The sequence below is a fragment of the Notamacropus eugenii genome, chromosome 2, assembly GCF_028372415.1.
Source record: "Notamacropus eugenii isolate mMacEug1 chromosome 2, mMacEug1.pri_v2, whole genome shotgun sequence".
NCBI classification, from domain to species: domain Eukaryota; kingdom Metazoa; phylum Chordata; class Mammalia; order Diprotodontia; family Macropodidae; genus Notamacropus; species Notamacropus eugenii.
The window spans coordinates 143,366,057-143,385,854 of record NC_092873.1 but is presented as its reverse complement, the minus strand read 5'-3'; the positions used below and the strand labels follow the sequence as shown (position 1 = coordinate 143,385,854).

The 19,798-nt window shown below is 37.8% G+C and overlaps 1 protein-coding gene across 2 annotated transcripts in view; it reads right to left on the bottom strand.

Moving 5' to 3' along the window:
• The window catches only part of CD109 (CD109 molecule), a 173,936-nt gene that overhangs the window by 59,826 nt on the left and 94,312 nt on the right, over positions 1-19,798 (bottom strand). Inside the window, exons 10-17 of one of the 2 annotated variants that reach the window (XM_072642620.1) lie at positions 19,033-19,142; positions 15,531-15,755; positions 13,884-13,985; positions 13,730-13,792; positions 12,675-12,851; positions 7,869-8,021; positions 1,649-1,723; positions 1,213-1,273 (exon numbers count right to left, since the gene is read on the bottom strand). In XM_072642620.1, coding sequence (XP_072498721.1) covers positions 1,213-1,273; positions 1,649-1,723; positions 7,869-8,021; positions 12,675-12,851; positions 13,730-13,792; positions 13,884-13,985; positions 15,531-15,755; positions 19,033-19,142 — 966 coding nt within the window. The remainder of the gene's footprint in view (positions 1-1,212; positions 1,274-1,648; positions 1,724-7,868; positions 8,022-12,674; positions 12,852-13,729; positions 13,793-13,883; positions 13,986-15,530; positions 15,756-19,032; positions 19,143-19,798) is intronic. The other variant, XM_072642621.1, reaches the window with a different exon arrangement.

The window sequence follows — 19,798 nt, the reverse complement described above, 5'->3', positions numbered from 1 at the left end:
CTTCTGAAGTTGGACAGTTGATAAATCTTCATGAGACCCACCATGCCCACTGGGTTTACTTGCTCCTCCTACTATGGTGTCCTTCATAATTTTTTTTCCTATCCTACTACACACCTCTGGAGCTGGACAGTTGACAAACCTGACATTCAACTTGCCCAACCCTAACCCTAACCCTTGTTCCATAAACTTATTTGTTCCATAAACTCTGATTTTACTTATCAGAATAGTCAGCTTACCCTTTCAGATAATAACTTGGGTTCTACTTAAGAAGTATCTCTTCCTCTCCCTAATCAGCACAGAAAATAAAGTCCAGTCACTGCATTAGGATGATACTGATGTCATATTTCCTCATGGCAATAACAACTTTTAAAAGCAGCCCTTCTAGTCTTACAATTTTATACATTTTTCTATTTTAATCAAGACATTTCATAACCTCTACTAAAAATATATTTTGCTTTGTATTAATCTAAATTAATTGCATTAGCTCACTTGATTCAAAATCAAGAAATATACAATCCATACATATACCTGACTCTTTTGGTATCATAAACAACGCTATTTAAGAGGCATGTGAACTTTGAACGATTAATATCTGTTATAGAGCATGTGAACGTTGAATTCTTAATATTTGTTATAAGTATTAATAACTCATTTATATAGAGAGAGCTTTGTTGTTTCTAAAGTTCTTGTCTGACAATAATTCCAAGAGGAAAATAATTTAGCTCTTATTATTCCTACTTTTTAGATTAGGATACTGAGAGAAATTAAGGCATTTGCCCACACTCATTCTACTTTAGCTAATAATGAAGATTCAAATCCAGGCCAGGACTTTTTATTCCAAATTTAGTGCTATATATTCTCAGCCCAGATATGATGTCTCTTAGGCATAAACCTGAAACTAGGGATTGTATACTGTCCATCTCCATCTTGGTGGAGCAGTGTATAGTTCTGAGGATCAGAACTTCATCGTTTTGGGGGTATATAGGACCTTAGAAACCATCAAGTACAATTGTCTTCATTTTACAGATGAGGAAATTGAGACAAAGAAAGGTTAAGTGACTTGCCCAGCGTCACACAGCTAGTAAGTGTCTAAGGGGGAATTTGAACCCAAATCTTTTTTACTACAAGCCCAGTTCTCTATCTGCTGCCTCACACAGTATCTAGAACAATGACAGCTGAAAGGTTTTAGAAGATTTGATTTATCCAACTTACAACCTTCATACACATAATCGTGTACAAGATTTGCATCTGTTAATACCCACAGGCCACATTCCTAGGAAGAAAGAATAACAAAATGTCATTTTCCTTTCGTGTATAAGTGTTAGCTCTCTCTTCACTGTTATTGAGACACATAAACACACACACCATTTCATAATTCTACTCAACAAGTAAAAGCTGAACTCAAGATAGGGAAAAACAATGCTAAGTTAAAGGACCTCATTTTATTTTTCATGAAATTTTATTAGTTCCTCTAATGAGCATTTTTTTAAAATTTGTGATTAAAATCCTACGGACACTTCTTTCTGTTTTGTGCTATTTTAGCAATGGTTCTGTACTTTGCAGAGATACAGGATTTAATGAAGGATCTGGACTTCACAATGACTGGCATTTTAGTTCCAAACATGTATGAGTATATATTCAAACGTACCTGAAAAACTGCATGGGAATTTGTGAACATGCCTAAATAGTAACCAGTGTTGTATAATTCCAGTTCATGGATCACCTAAGGAGAAGAAATCAGTGGATTAATGTATTTATATCAACTTGGAGGAAAGCAACATGCCTGAGAGCCCCATAGCTGGCCCCAGCTTATTTAGTACCTTTAGTAATCATATCTACAGAAGTGTAAAACCTTGTGTTATTAAATCTGTAGGAAACAGAAAAAAAAATCTAGATGACAGAATCAAAAGTCAAAAAGTTCTCAAAAAGCCTGTCGAGCTAAAACTAAGAAGATAAAAATTAAGACAGGGCAATCTAAAATTTCCCATTAAAATCTAATTTTACAAGTAGAAAATGGGGAAAAACTGGGACAATGGCAATTTAAGTTAAAAAGAAAAAGTTTTAGAAGACCATCAATTGATTGAGCTAAAAATGTGACATGACTACAAAAAAAAAAAAAAAGCTAATTCAATCTTGGACCATATTAAAAGAATCAAAATGTCCAGAAAAAGGGAGGGAATTTTCCATTTGTACTCTACACTGGTTCAACCAGATCTGAAGTATTGCGTCCACTTCTAGATGCCACATTTCAAAAGAAACACCAACAAGCAGTAAGAAGATAAGTAGAATGATAAAATGTCTGGGAACCATGTTGTAAGACGACTAACTGGAGAAAATACAAATGTTTAGCCTAGAAAAAAGAGAGATATGACAGCTGCTGTGTGGAAAAGGAATTAGACTTATTTTGTGTAGAGGGAAAAACTAACAAAAATAGGTGGAAGTTACAGGTAAGAAAGTTTTGATTCAGTATTAAGAGGAACTTTCTAGCAATGAGAGCATTCCGTAAAAGGAATGACTACTTTAAAAAATAATTACCTCCCCATTCCTAGAAGTGTTCAAAGCAAAACTAAATAGGCCTTATTCTGACTTGTCCATCTTCTTTATGATGGACATATATACAAACGCACACACATATATATGTGCACTTATACATATTGTTTTGAATCTCTAAATAAGGCTTATGTTGATTTTTCAAGGATGGCTGCCATTCTGTTTTCCAAATGTATTTTCCTCCTTAATTTCATCTAACCCTAAATGATAGATGATTCTATAATGTAAGTAATCTGATTCTACCAGTCTGAAACTGAGCCTGTCAGAGGACAGGACCAGATCCTGACCTCTAGTTCTCAGCACGAACTCTGTAAAAAATTTCTAACAGAATCAAATACTTGTGTCTCACAGACCATGGACAATGCAACGTTTTGTTTTCCTTTGTTTTTTTTTTTCTTCAGGAAAGAAGTCATTCACTGAGCAAATATTTAAGAGGGACTTCTTTTAAGGCATTGTTCTCCATATTACGTAGCGATGAAAAGAGGAGCCACATTGTCTACCAGATATTAGGGCGGACATGGACAAATAGAACTATAAATATGGTAGAGGCTTAATATATTAAATGGAGAGCCAGTCTTGGAGTAAGGGAGACCAAGTTTCAAGTTCCACTCAGACATATAATAGCAGGGTTACCCGGCAAACCATTTAACCTCTCAATGCCCCAGGCAACTTTCAAAAACTATACATTACAAAACAGTTGCTAATCTACATTGGTAGAGGGAGTTTCTTTACATTAATGAAATCATAAGTCTGAACAAAAAAAAAGGATAGGGAAAAGTAGAGTGGTAGTGTGTATGTTACACATGTGGCACAACCATAGAAATGGGCCAGACTCTCATAGTCCTCAGATTAAATCAAATAACACCAGTGCTGATGATCTTTAGCCTATGGGGAGAAGAGGTGTGTGTTCATCCTTCGTTGCCAAAGAAGACCATGCCATCAGAGAAATGATGACATGACTTGCACTTGACTTTGTTTTGAGTGAGGGAGGGCTGAAGAGAGAAGAGGTAGAAAAAGAAGAGGAGAAGAAAGTAGAAGTAGAGGGGAAAAGATGAGAAAGAAAAGGAAGAAGGAAAATCAAGAGAAAATGCTTGAATATTTGTTTCTATGGATGGTGATTAAGTTCATAATTTTTAAGGGTATGATTGCCAAGAGAGGTCAAGGTTAGATGACTTGACTAGACCCCAGGACAGGATGACTGAGGTTCAAATTAGTTATGAGTATGGATGAGACACTTAACTTCTATAAATCCCAAGCAACTCTACTACTATAAGTTACAGGCAAACTGCCAGTCAGCAATTGTGAAGCCAATTTCCACACTAAAAGTTCCCTCCAAAATGATGACCAAATCATCATAAACATTCATGAAATACATGTTCCTTTATGGCATTATGCTATGCATTATCTATACTGAACAAATTAAAGAGAGTTCTTGAGATTTAGAGATAACCTAGACTATCAACAGTAACGGGCTATTCAGTCATTTCAGTCATGTTTGGCTCTTTGTGACGCCCAACAATAACATACAGAGACATGTTAAGAATGTACAGGGGAGGAGCCAAGATGGTGGCATAGAAAGACACACATATGCTAGCTCCAAACCCACAGCCCATAAAATATCTGTAAAGAAGAACTCCCAACAAATTCTGGAGCAGCAGAAGCCACAGAACAATGGAGCAAACAAGATTTCTGTTCCACAGAGACCTGAAAACCTGATGCGAAAGGTCCGTCATGCACCAACCCAGAGCAGAGCCCAGCCCTGCCTTGGCCACGCGGCCCTGAGAGGAGCCAATCCGAGCAGGCTTCAGGGACAGAATCTCCAGCAGCCATGCAGGTCCCTCCACCCACAGGTGACAAGGGTCAGTGAGAGGGTCTCTTTGGCTGCTCGAGAGGAGTGAGGTGTGCCCATAACTCAGGCCCCCTAGGGAGGCAGCAGTGGCGGGGGGGAGGGGGGGGCCAGCGGCACACAGGGGTTCCCCAAGCAGGCAGGAGCCTGGATTCATTGTTGAAGGTCTCTGCATAAACCCCCTGAGGGAACTGAGCCCTGAGTGGCAGCCCTGCCCCCTGAGCACCTGAACTTAATCTCACACTGAATAGCAGCCCCTCCCCCACCTAAAGTCCTGAGGCTGGGAAGCAGCATTTGAATCTCAGACCCCAAGCACTGGCTGGGCGGATCTGGAGGTGTGGTGGGTGTGGGAAGAAAACTCAGAAGGCAAGTCATTGGCTGGGAAAATGCCCAGGAAAGGGGAAAAAAAAATAAGACGATAGAAGGTTACTTTCTTGGTGAACAGATAATTCCTCCCTTCCTTTCTGATGAGAAAGAACAATGCATACCATCAGGGAAAGACACAGAAGTCAAGGCTTCTGTATCCCACACATCCAAAATAAATATACCATGGGCTCAGGCCATGGAAGAGCTCAAAAAGGATTTTGAAAATCAAGTAAGAGCGGTGGATGAAAAACTGGGAAGAGAAATGAGAGAGATGAAAGAAAAGCATGAAAAGCAGGTCAACACCTTGCTAAAGGAGACCCAAAAAAATGCTGAAGAAAATAACACCCTGAAAAATAGGCTAACTCAATTGGCAAAAGAGCTTCAAAAAGCCAATGAGGAGAAGAATGCTTTCAAAAGCAGAATTAACCAAATGGAAAAGGAGGTTCAAAAGCTCACTGAAGAAAATAGTTCTTTCAAAATTAAAATGGAACAGATGGAGGCTAATGACTTTATGAGAAACCAAGAAATCACAAAACAAAACCAAAAGAATGAAAAAATGGAAGATAATGTGAAATATCTCATTGGAAAAACAACTGACCTAGAAAATAGATCCAGGAGAGACAATTTAAAAATTATGGGACTACCTGAAAGCCATGATCAAAAAAAGAGCCTAGACATCATCTTGCATGAAATTATCAAGGAAAACTGCCCTGAGATTCTAGAACCAGAGGGCAAAATAAATATTCAAGAAATCCACTGATCACTGCCTGAAAGAGATTCAAAAAGAGAAACTCCTAGGAACATTGTGGCCAAATTCCAGAGTTCCCAGGTCAAGGAGAAAATATTGTAAGCAGCTAGAAAGAAACAATTCAAGTATTGTGGAAATACAATCAGGATAACACAAGATCTAGCAGCTTCTACATTAAGGGATTGAAGGGCATGGAATAGGATATTCCAGAAGTCAAAGGAACTAGGACTAAAACCAAGAATCACCTACCCAGCAAAACTGAGCATAATACTTTAGGGGAAAAAATAGTCTTTCAATGAAATTGGGGTCTTTCAAGCATTCTTGATGAAAAGACCAGAGCTGAAAAGAAAATTTGACTTTCAAACACAAGAATGAAGAGAAGCATGAAAAGGTAAACAGCAAAGAGAAGTCATAAGGGACTTACTAAAGTTGAACTGTTTACATTCCTACATGGAAAGAAAATATTTGTAACTCTTGAAACTTTTTAGTATCTGTGTAGTGGGTGGGATTACACACACACACACATGCACACCACACACACAGAGACAGAGAGCACAGAGTGAATTGAATAGGATGGGATCAAATCTTAAAAAAATGAAATTAAGGGGTGAGAGAGAAATATATCAGCAGGAGAAAGGGAGAAATGGAATGGGGCAAATTATCTCTCATAAAAGAGGCAAGCAAAAGACTTTTTAGTGGAGGGATAAAGAGGGGAGGTGAGAGAAAAACATGAAGTTTACTCTCATCACATTCAACTAAAGGAAGGAATAAAATGCACACTCATTTCGGTATGAAAACCTATCTTACAATACAGGAAAGTGGGGGATAAGGGGATAAGCAGGGTGGGGGGGGAGGATGGAAAGGAGGGCAATGGGAGGAGGGAGCAATTTGAAGTCAACACTCTTGGGGAGGGACAGGATCAAAAGAGAGAACAGAAGCAATGGGGGGCAGGATAGGATGGAGGGAAATATAGTTAGTCTTACACAACACGACTACTATGGAAGTCATTTGCATAACTACACAGATATGGCCTATATTGAATTGCTTGCCTTCCAAAGGGAAGGGGTGGGGAGGGAAGGATGAAGAGAAGTTGGAACTCAAGTTTTAGGAACAACTGTTGAGTACTGTTCTTGCTACTAGGAAATAAGAAATACAGATAAAGGGGTATAGAAAGTTACCCGGCCCTACAGGACAAAAGAGAAGATGGCGACAAGGGAAGGGAGGGATGATAGAAGAGAGGGCAGATTGGTGATAGGGGCAATTAGAATGCTCGGTGTTTTGGGGTGGGGGGAGGGGACAAATGGGGAGAAAATTTGGAACCCAAAATTTTGTGAAAATGAATGTTAAAACTTAAATAAATTAATTTTTAAAAAAAGGGGGGAAGAAACTGAAGCTGTCAATAAAAACTGATTTTAAAAAAAGAAAAAAAAAGAATGTACAGACATTCCAACTATAACTTCTGAAACAGTAAAGTTGCATTTGCTGGCTTTTTCTTCACAATTGTCATTTAGTCTTTTCATGTCAATGAGTTCACTCTTCATGACCAGATCACAAAATCCCCTAAGATGGCCATTTTTTAATGTTTATTTTTCGTAGTTAACCCAACAACAGACACTTTGAGTACACTATAGTCTAGATGAGGAAGCTGAATACATATACACACACAAGCATAAGTGGGTTTCTTTTGTCTCTCCTCCATAGCACTTAAGAGACAATGGGCCCTCCAGGAATACTGTCACTAATTTATAATAATACGGGCTCAGTCAAGGAGAATCCCTAAAAGCTAAAGAAAAAGAGCATGGTCTTATTAATCTTACATAATTATAAACAAAGCTATGTACAATAATCATTTTAAAAGGTTTTTTTAAGTACCATAATTAAGCCATTTTAGAGTATCATTATTTATAACCAGAATCAGATGTATAGCAAATGTTTCCAAAGTTATTCTCTCTCTCATCATATGTGCAGATTAAAATCCTTAGTTAACATCTTAGTTATATGTGCACCAGGACCTTAGAGTGTATAAGTCATATATCTTCTCTGAGAATCTCTTCATTTGTAAAAAATGAAGGAGATTGGACTAGACAACTTCTAAGGTTTTTTTCATAGGCTCATAAATTTAGAGCTGGATGTATGAGGCCAGGACAGTTCTGGTTCAAGGGAACACAGATATCTACTTACCAACCCAACCACAGCTATAGGAAATTGGTGGATTAAACTGATCTTTACTTTGAAGAGGACAGGAAAATACTTTCTTAAAAATAAAAGTATAAACCAGTCAAGTCATGTGTCTCCCTATTTAACATCATTTCAATCTTCCCATGATTGCATTTTGTAATGAAATACAGTTCAACTTACACTTTCTTCTGTAATGTCATTTGAACCATTTATCAGCTTTACACTTTTGTCAACAGCTACAAGTCCTACCAGGGATCCAGGTTGAGTCACAGAAACTTTAAGAGCAGCATGCTCAGACGGTTCAGCACTAACTTTATTCCAAGATAATGTAATCTGTGAAAGGAAGAAAATGTGATTAGTTTAGTGCATGATTTTCCCTAAGAAGTCACAGGATCACAGATTTAAAGCAAGACCTTGGAAGACATGTAATTCAACCCTACTCATTTTATAGATAAGGAAAATGAGTCCTCAAGAGATTAAGTTCAGCTGAAGTAGAAAGGCACCTCAGAGGAGAGACAGGAGGCAGCATGTGCCAGAAAAGTCAAGTACCATTTCCCCTCAGACTCTACTACAGACAGACCAAGACCTTAAGACTATGGCCCTTGGAAATATCAGCGTCTCCCAGGAAACCTGCTCCATCTCATTCTCCATGGCCATTACTGAGGGAAGAAATCATTGTGGCCCGAAGGGTCATCTTCCTCATCACTACCAGCCACAACTGTTGATTTACTGCTATCAAGAGGCAGATGGGCACAGTAACCCTGGGCACAGGAGTAGGACACCCCTACCTCCAGATCACCTGTTCTACTTCCAGCTCATCCCTTACAATCATCATTTAAGGAGATGACTCCTATCTCGTTCACAGGGCAAACAAGGCTAGCTGAAGAAGTGAGACATCCTGAAGGAAAGATAGAAAGCTGCATATGTTAAGCAAGTCAGTCACCACCACCATCACCACCTAGAGCTCCACCTTCTCTCAGACCCCAATGGAAACAGCCAAACATTCTAAACCCAAGAGCCTTGGGAACAGCATTGCTTCCAGCCCAGTGTCCACAGCCATCATCCTGGAAAGCAACTCCTGTGGAAATGCAGCCTGGAAACTGCTCCTGCAGGTGCTACAGTCACAGCTATTGAGCTACTGAAGATGCAGAAAGTTCTTGCCACCAAAATCCTTGGCACTGTCAAATAGTTCAACATTATAAACTCATATGATTTTATTAGTGGAAATCACAAGATAGAAGAAAGCATTAATATCCATCTTTCTGCTGCACCCTAAGGACCATGGGACCTTTCTATGTGACCTACAACCAAAACCTTCCATGTGTTGCCTCCTTCATTAGAATGTGAGCACCTTCAGAGTGAGTTATCTTAATTTCGTATTTGTATCCTCAGCACTTAATACAGTGCCTGGCTTACAGAAAGCGCTTAATAAATGCTTATTGACTGACTGATAAGAAAAGACAAACAAGAAATTAAGAGAAACTTATAAAATCTAATGCAAAGCAAAGAAAGCAAAACCAAGAGAACAATATACAAAATAACTACAATAAAATAAGACAAAACAAAACAGCATCAAGAGGCAAGTGAACTCGGATTATAAAGGCAATGAACAACATGAGTCCCAGAAGAAAAATGACAAAACAAACTTCCCTCTTTTCAGCAGAGAGGTGCCAAATGTTGCCTAGGTTATCAGACATAATGATTTATTTTTTTTCTTCTACAAATGGCAGCATATTGAAAAATAACTGTGGTATTAAAAAAATCAATAAATCTTTTTAATTTGCTAATCTGGCAATCACCCACCAGCAGCAGTTCAGTTAAAGTGACTCAAACTGCTCATAGATCCAGAGTTGGGTGGGACCTCAGGGAATGTTGGGTTTGCAAGGATTATATTTGCTTTCACATGGGGCAACCAGATAACTTCAAAACAATGGACAAGAGAAGCAAGTATATACATGCTTGCATATATGTGTGTGTACATACACATATATGTCAAGAGATAAGTAGAAAACTGTGCTGGGTAAAGGCACTAAGTGAAGGCAGGAGTTCAGCGGACAAGTGATCATCAAGGGAGACGATAATAATAGTTAATAGTGATATGGCCCTTTAACATTTGCAAAGAACTTTACATATTATCTAATTTGATTCTCCAGACAACCCTAAGGAATAGGTGCTTCAGAAACTGAGGCTAAAGTTAAGTGACTTGCCTAGGGTCACACAGCTATTAAGTGTCCAAAGTAGGATTTGAACTCAGGTCTTGCTGACTCCAAGTCCAGAACTCTAGCCATCTGGATACTAGAGAAAGCTTCATAGAGGAGGCAAAACTTAAGCTAGACCTAGAAGAAAGAACAGAATGTAAACAAGTAAAGAACAGTTTGTAAGGAAACATATGAATAAAGGGACAGAGTAAGGATCGTATACATTTGGGAAAAAATTAGTAGATCAATTTGACTGAAGCAAAGGTCTCATGTAAGAGAGCTCAGAGAGAAAAGGCTAAAAAGGCAACAGAGGGCCCTGAACGTCAGGCTAAGGAATGTTTTACAAAAGAGGAGTGATGAGCATAAGGGAGTTTCTTAGGAAAATTAATCTGACTTATAATGGAGAGGTCAATCATGCGGCCTATCACATGCCTGAGTGAGGCTCAACTCAATTAAAATGTGATTGGAAAATACTTAACATAATAAATAGAAATGCAACAAAATATAGATGATGTTAATGTGGTTTTCTCCATGATATGGTTTAGTGTCGCCCCACCCCTACCTTTCTATTTCAGTGCGACACCACTGGCAGATAGATTTGACCAGAGCCCTCTGCTGTGGGGTGCTTACAGTTCAGCAATCGACTTAGCAGCTAGCAGGGACCCGTTTGAAGAATTGTCCAATATTGTAGCATCTTGTACAAGACGGAGCTGACACATTATGTGCCAGTGATTAGAGGAGAGGGAACTACAAGCCAGAGGAGAAAGTGGGGGGAACAGGGAATGGAGGGTTGGCAATTCCCACAAGGAACCCAAGTTGGGAGAAAAGTAAACAAAAGCTAGAAAGCTTATGGTTTGTATCAATGTCTCTGCAGAATGCCAAGACTCAAAAGCTGAGTCACGCAGAAAGTACAGTTGCCATGCCAGAGAGTAACTGTGTGTATTATTCAACCCTATTCAGATTCCCCAAAGCTATGGTCTTTTTATTGTGATGGTTTCCTTTCCCAGACCCTGGCCTTACAGCTTAGTCATAGACCAGGTTTGCCACATTCCTTTGTGATTCAGTCTCCCTTAAGGGATCATGGAAATGTAAAACCCAGCCTTTGGTGCTCTCTCTCTGTCTCTGTCTCTCTCTCCCCTGAAATCCTAAGGAAATTGTCTATACCAGACACTGAGTCACAGCCTCTAACACTTGCATTGCTACTTATCCTTTTATGTATATGCCCCTGCTCCCTGACTAGACTAAACTATAAATTCAGTCACAGCATGAAACTTTCATAAAATCTTCATAAAACCAGAATCATGGTTTCAGTGATCAACTAGTAGTGATTCTGCTAGTTACTGGATTATCAGAATGTCTGTTAACAAAAAGGAACGTCAGCAGCTACTCTTTTTATTAAATTTATTAAAATCCTTTTTATTAAGGGGATTTGTTCTGTGAGGTTTGGATTTAATCAAAGGGCTGCACTTGAGGACCTAGAGAACTACAGGTGGCCTCGAGGCCACAGGTTCTCCACCCTTGCCACCCAATCACAAAAGTAATGACCCAAACAAATGGTCATCCACTCTCTGCTGGAAGACCTTGGCCTGGGGGAGGGGAGAATGAAAGGGGGGATCTACTAATTCTTAAAACAGCCCATTCCACATAGCTCTTATTGTTAGAAAATTTTTCCTAAGATCAAGCCTTTGAAATTTCTACCCATTATTCCTGGTCCTATATTATGATGGGGCCAAACAGGACAAGTCTCACCTCATCCCCACTCCACAAAATAGTACTTCAAATATCTGAAGATAGCTATTATATTGCCCCTGGTCTTAATACAGTATATTATCATATACATATATATGGAGTATCACTAACTATAGTTATAGTATAGAATATAGTGTATAATCATGTTACAACATAGTAACAGGTACAAACTAATTTGCATATTTTAGCTAGAAAAGTTTCAAGCACGCAATTAAAGAACTCCAACTACATCCTGGGTCAATTACTGCTAATTCCTAAGGAAACTCTACCAAAGTCTTGCTAAAACTCTGTTTCCATAACCTTCCTAACCTGTGCTATCCACCTAGATCTCTACACAAATCTGTTGTTTTTCATTTTATTCCAGCATCAGTACCAAACAGACTCTAGAACCCCAATAGAATTCTCACCCCTCTGAGTTTGTACAAAAAGAGAATGTGATTTTTTTTTGGTTCAACTATTTACTTCAATACATACTACTTACTAAGTACCTACTATATGAAAAGTACCTACTAGGTATTGAGGGAAATAAAGCATTTATATAAGGTGTTCTAAAAGTCTTAGAGAAGATTGAAACTTTTGCACTTTCAAAATATCCCTTATAAGATAGGGATCCAACCTGCATCCCTTAAATAAACCATAAGCAACATAAAACCCACAGTCACACAAATGTATATGGATATACGCACAGATAACTCTAACAATCACTTATACATGAGAAGTGGAAAATATTGGTGCACTTATTCACCTCTAAAATTCTGAAATATATTCACTTCACAGTTGTGAGCTTTGATCATTGCAGTGACACAAGTGGACAACAACATGAGTGTCAAATAAACTGAGACAGTTAATCAAACAAGAATAAATAATTGAAATGTCTATCTCTCAAGATCTTTTATCTATTTTACCAAAAGGCTGGACTTGAAATTTAATCAATTTGCATTAACCATTCTTTTCAAAACAAATATTTAGGAACATGTTTTTCCTTTTTCTTTTTTCTTTCTTTTTTTTTGTAATTACAATCTTAAACCTGATATCTTACCTTATTCTTAAAGACAAGTTGGACAGGAACTTTCAGGACATCATTTATAATTTCCCCATCATCTCCAACATAGTACACAATTATACAGGCTTTTGGAGCCCAGGAATTTTCTGGTGTTAAAGAAAAAGTTGAGGAGTTCTTTTTGCCTACTTCAACCACCTGACTTTGGGATATCACCTGAAAAAAATACAATTTATTTTATGATGAAGTTGATACGGTGATCTGCAATATGTCTTCTACATTTATCATAATCTCAAGTATAAACACATAAGCTTTTTTTCAATCAGGTCTCAAAACTCTTCCAGAATCAATTGTACATTGGTGAATATCCTGTGTTAATATACTCATCTGAGTTAGTATTTACCTTCAACATTAGAAAAATTTAAGACACCTTTAATTAAATGTTTTTGTACAAACATAAATACAAATAAGAATTTAAGAAATTGGGTTGGGGGGTAATTTAGTCTAGTGAAGTAGAACAGGCAAATTTCTCATTTGCACAGATCAGCTTTTCACAAGAGAAATGGTGGGGGAAAATACCCAGAATGTAAGAACACAGATTTGATTAGAATGGAGGACAAGGGAGAGAAGGAAACAAAACATTAAAGTATTAAAATGGGACTGGTTGAATTTCTAGAGTTTCAGCTCCACAACTGGAGATGTGTAGTTTTCTCTAAGGCAGTTTGGTGCTGTGGAAGGAGCTATAGATTTGAGGTCTAACGCACTGGGTCTAAATCTCACCTCTGCTATCACAGCTACCCGTGTGGCTTTGGGCAAGTTACTTTTAACAAATCTGGGTCTCAGATTCCTCATTTATCAACCAAAAGCAAAGGGTTTTGCACATCTTAAAGAACTATATGAATGCTAGCTATTATTAACCCTGTGACTCAAGAATTTACTTGGAAAGTGATGGAGCCAGTCCCTGGAGGTCACAGAGCAGCAATATACAAGAGTATTTGGAGGAGAATGATGTTGAAAGAAACACAATAAGAATGATTTGGGTATACAGTTAATGTGTCCAATAAAATATAATATATTTAAAATTGCTGAATTACCATATAACTTAGTTCCTTCATTGGCTTGTTGCTAGTAACAGTCAGTTCAAAAGGGGAGCCAACCTAGAAAAACAACATTCTCATCAATATACAAGAATCAATGGCAAGCAGACATGCTAATTATATTATCAGTTATCACATGAATACATATTACCTTTACATTTTCGTTTCCTGTATTTAACTGGATATATGTCATGCTAGGAGACCTAAACATGCCATGAATTGATAAGGTATTCACACTACCAAGAAAAGAAACCTGTAACAAAAACAAAAACAAAAAAGCTTTAATTTCAACTTTTTTAATACCTTTACATCAATTCTTGACAATTAATAGGAATGAAACATACAAAACACTGAATAGTCCATCCCTTTCAAAATAAGGTAGATTTCATTTTTTAAAGCAGGCAAAACGTATGCCATTAATAGTAGATATTCACAATCACGTACAATTAGAAACTATAAGAATGTTATACTTCAATGCTTCAAAATACTTCATTGATGTAGATGTTCCCCTCCACCAATACTAGTTTCAGCCTCTTCAAGGCTTAGAAGACCATACGCATGTTTTGTTGTGGACCAAAAAGATTCCATCTCTCTCCTCCCTGCTTATGCTCATGTAGCCAAGGCCTAGAACGCTGCCCCTCCTCACCTCTACCTCTTGGAATTCCTAGATCCTTTCAAGGCTCAACTCAGGTGCTAGTTGCTATTTGAAGCTTTCCTTATTTTAATTCCAAATTATTGCTACCCTCCAAAATTTGTTTATGTTTACTTTAAGTATTTTATAATTATTTTTGCTATATAGAACATATTGTTTCTCCAACCCTACCCCACAAGTGAAGGCACACTCCTTGAGTGCAGGGACTGCTTTGTTTTTGCCTTTGTATCTCCAGCACCTAGCAAAATACCCACCATGCAGTAGGTGCTTAATAAATGCTGGGTGGATTAAAGTATGACTTTAAGGGAGGAAAAATTAATAGTTCTAAGAAATTAGAAGAGTAATAATCACTACTGTTATCCCAGAGGAAACCACTGTAGAGAAGACAGCCTGGGAAAAAAAAGGAGAGAGTCATCACACACAACCTCAAAAAAATGCTCTTCCCTCCCTGGGTCACAAATGGATAAGCAAGAAAATAGCCGATCACTGTCTCTACTTCTGTGTGTTCATCACTTGATTTATCAATGAAAGAAATACAAGAAAAAGAGTCAGATGTTCCACACATCACTCAAGGCCATATTCCACAAATCAGCGCCAACTGTGTGGCACAATCCACGGCAAGCAAGAGACACCAACCAGTCTGGGTCAGACAAAATGGCCAAGAGACTACAAGCAAAACCAAAGATTTTCAGATGGAGAGTATAACAAGTATCTGGGAGAATGGAAAACCACCTCTAATTTTCCTCTCTTCTCTTTTATAAGCAACTCATTTCTAGTGTAACCTAAACTCATACCCAGCTTCTACAAAACTCAGATCACAAAAGACTGGGGATCTGCTTTAAAAAATCTGTTTATATTCTTGCCTGTTGTAGCTTCTTAGATTATTGTATCTTAAAATGCTCTTCTAAAAACTGAGGTCTCAGGTACCTTTACCAGAACTACCACTATCTACTCATTCTGAATTCTCACAATAAAGATACTTTTCCCACTTTTGTCTGTGGTAAAATATCTTTATTCTCTAAGCATTTTAAGCCCTGACTAGTTGTTACCTTCATTACTGGTGTTTACACATGGCAATGGAAATCCTGTCACCAAGTTACAGTCATAATAACATTTTTTAAAGGGTGGAACAGACACAAACAGCACCTTCACTTCCAGTTGACTGGTATTAACCAGGATTGGGAACTCAAGATGAAAGGTCCCATTTTCTGGAACTGTATAATTTAGGACCTGGACAGCTTCCCTTTCCTGCCCTTCGTTGTTCCATTTGTCCCAATAATTGGTGTAATTTGTCTGTGTTATGGTGAGGGTTACATTATTACTTATTTCTTCTGGAGTCAGCCGAACATTGTCAGAACGCGTTATCTTCACCTAATTGACAGGAATACAAAGAGAAAGACATCACAAGAGAAGAAAAGAAATTATTTCATCTGAATCTGGAATTATTTTAAAAGGAATTATTTCATTTGAATCTGGCTTCCATCCCTCATCATTCTCAAAACAGAGCTATTGAATATTACCACTGGTTTAACTGACAAACACAATTGTTTTGTTCACAATTCTCATTCTCCTTGACCTCTCTGAAGCATGCATGTGACCTTCCTTAAACTCTTAAAACTCTCCTCCCTTGATGTCTGTGACACTGCATCATACTTCTTCTACTACTACTATTCCACCTGCTTCTCTTCTTTCTCCTTTATTGAGTTGCCTTGCTTAAGAATTGCCCGAAACTTTGTCCCCAGCCTTCTTCTCTCTCTCTCTCTCTCTCTCTCTCTCTCTCTCTCTCTCTCTCTCTCTCTCTCTCTCTCTCTCTCTCTCTCTCTCTCTCTCTCTCTTTCCTCCCTCCTCCCCCTTGAAGATTTTCATCTGTTCCTATCACTTCAAATGTCACTTCTTTGTGGAATGTTTCTTCCAGTTATGATCTCCTGCCCTCAACCTTTCTCCAGTTCCTTCCCTGAAGAAAGAGAATTTCCATTTAGAGGCACCAAATTCAAAATGTCTAAAATGTATCTTCTCCTTCAAATCAGCTGCTCCTCCTAATTGTACTGTTAGTGGTACCACAATTCTCCAAAGCATTTGGTTTCAAAACTGCATCACAGACTGTTCCTCTTCTCTTTCCCTCCCCTTCTCCTACTATTTATAACGGCACATGTTCCATTTATTTTTTCTTCAAAATGTCTTATAGTTGTCTCCTCCCTTCCACTGCCTCTTCTATCACCCAAGTTCATGCCATTTATTACCACATTCCTGAATTCCTAACTGGTATTCCTGCTTCCAGACTATATTTGTGTGAGAGAACTGTGGAAACTATGAAAATCAAACTGACTCCATCTTGTAAAACTGACTCCATTTTGAGACCAAAGTTTCATTTTCCTGTAAATTCCATCTGCTTGATAGTCATGGGAATTGAGTGACATTCTATTATACATTCAGAAAAGTCCACCTGCTCATTCTCCCAACTCCCAACTCTCAAAACTCACTCGTCCTCCTCTCAATTCGGAAAGCCCCTAATGTTTCCTCTAATTGGAAATCAGATTATGTAATTTTGTATCCTGGTTCGTATCCTGCTAATTGTTTTCTTTCAATATATAAAAACCTGTCTCCCCCCATATTCAGGGCGCAGTTACCAAGCTCAGGAGGCTCGGTCCTGATTTGTTGTGCAATTGGCATGCATTGCTTAATAAATTGATATACTCAGAAGCTCAAACCTTTGTTTCCTCAGTTATTTCAGATTTCACCTAACACAGGTAACCCTGAGCAAGTCCCTTATTCTCTCTTAGCCTCAGTTTCTTTAACTGTAAAATGGGGGAAATAATGACACCTACCTTACAAGATAATATTTGTAAAGCACTTAGCACAGTGCCTGGCTCAGAGCACATGCAACACACGTGTTTATTCTCTTTTCCCCTTCCCACTGTTTCTTGCACTTTGTCAGCCAATTAATACTCCTAAAGCATATTTCTTTCATTTTTGTTACTATACTGTTCATAAACTTCTGATGGCTCCCTACTGCCTACTGAATAAAATCTGAACTTCTGAACTTAGAATTCTGGGCCTTTGGGGGAACAATTTGTTTCCAACTTTTCCAGCAACATCTGCCATTGCACAGGTGCTTTACTTTGGGCCAACAATTCTTAACCTTTTTTTCTATCATGGATCCCTTGAGCAGTATAAAAAAACCTAAAGACACCTTCTTTGAATGATGTTAAAGGAAATGCTAACTTTCAGGCAGAGGATAGTCAAAATAAAAATATCATTTTGTTTTTCCCAAATGAGTTCACAAAGCCTCTGAAATCTATCCATGGACCTAGAGGTCTATGGATCACAGGTTAAGAATCCCTACTTCAAATGTGCCTAATAAAGTCCTATTCATCCTTCAAGATAACTTCCAAATCTTATCTCCTCCATAAAGCCTTCCCTGACTGCCCTACAGTGAGTACTCCTTTCTCTAAGAGGTAATATTGAATTATCATTTATTATTCGTATCATTTATTTGATATTTACCATTGTTGGCCTTGTGCCTTTACTGCTTATTACTTGCTGTGATCTTTCCAATTATGCAATGTTATCTCCCCAACTAAACTGTAGGTACCTAGAGGACAAGATCAGTGTCTGATGTTTCTATGTATCCCTCACAGCTCCTAACATGGTACTAAATACAAAATGAGTGTTGAATAGAAGGAGCTACAGAAGTTGACTGCCAACTGTATGCAAGCATTATGTAATCTCAAAGATCAACATAGTTTATTTACTTATAATTGGACGTCAAATCCCAAAAAATTCAGAAACTGTCATCCTGCCACAATTGATAGACATATTCAGATGCAGCCAGAACTTACCCTTTTTTATACACAACATAATGGCATTGAAAAAAACTAACTCTGTCTGTATAATTCCTAATCCCTGTAATAAAAAGGGTTCAATTTGATAACCTAAGTCTAACAAAATAATTGGCTAATGTTGTTGTTATTCAGTTGTTTCTGTCACATCTGACTCTTCTTAGCCCCATTTGGGGTTTTCTTGGCAAAGATACTGAAGTGGTTTACCATTTCCTTCTCCAGCTCATTTTACAGATGATGAACTGAGGCAAATAGGGTTAAGTGACTTGCCCAGGGTCATACATCTAGTATCTAAGGCCAGATTTGTACTCAGAAAGATGGGTCTTCATGACTCCAGGCTCGGCACTCTATCCACTGTGACAACTAGCTGCCCTCAATGCTAATATATATGCATAAAATGTTTCTTTTCTTTGAAGACTTCTCCATGCCCCATGAAAGCTAGTGGACAAACTTCAGGAAAACAAGCCCACATTTCTCTTTCTGGATTTAACTAAATATTAAGAAATTGTTGAATAAGATACTTCTAATTCTATTATATTTCATTTCAAGAGTTCTGAACTTTAGATTCAAAAGATCTGAGTTAAATTTCCAGCTCTGCTATGTATTGTGTGCCTTTGGAAAAGCCTTAGCTTCTTTAACCTCAATTTTCTATAAACTGTACCTAATACGTGTACTCCCTACAATTTAGGATTGCTAGGTGAACCAAGTGAGATAATACAATCACAATATTGTATAACCATAGCATAATACATGTGAAACCATTATTTTAACTTACTGATTTGCACTTATAACTAAATATACCAACTTACAGTAACTGTGTAGTTGAGAGAAGGCTTCAGGACAGTAGCATAATCAAAAAATTCAATGGTGTAGTCATTTGCCTTGAAAAATACATTCGAACTTGCATTTCGGGAGATTCCTGTTTCAGAAATAATACCATTTAATAAAAATAAATCATGTTTTTACCAATAGATGTTTCCTAGCATATTTTCCCCATAGCTCAATACCAACAAGTTAATCAGTAGCTATTTCAGAAGATCATTTTCCTCAAGTCCTTTGGCACTAAAGTAGAAGGGTTGAGTTTGATCTTTCCCTCTCTCTCTCTCTCCCATTATTAAAGTTATGTGTAATGTGTAAATAAAGCAACTCTATTGTCCCCCAACAGGAGTCACAAAGAGAAGGGACTTTGGAAATGTGAGATTCCTTACAATTCTAGATCTATGATCCAATACAATAATGTCAGAAAAAGACTGAAAGGAAAGGCATCATTGAATGAGGTGAGATTTCAGGAGATGTTTGAATGAAGGCAAAGACTAAGCTTAGCTGGGGTAAAGGCAGGATGTTCTGGACACAGGCTGAAACCTGAGAGAATACCCAAAGTCTTCAGAGGTGGACAAGAGAAAATCTCACATAATTGACTTATAGATTAAAGAAATAAGACAAAATATCCCAAGAATATCTTCTATTATTCTACATTTATATATTTTTTCCATATTAGAATATAAGTTTTGTGAGTGCAAGATGACATCTCATTTAACTTTTGCACCTTCTCTATAACTACTACAAAATATTCTA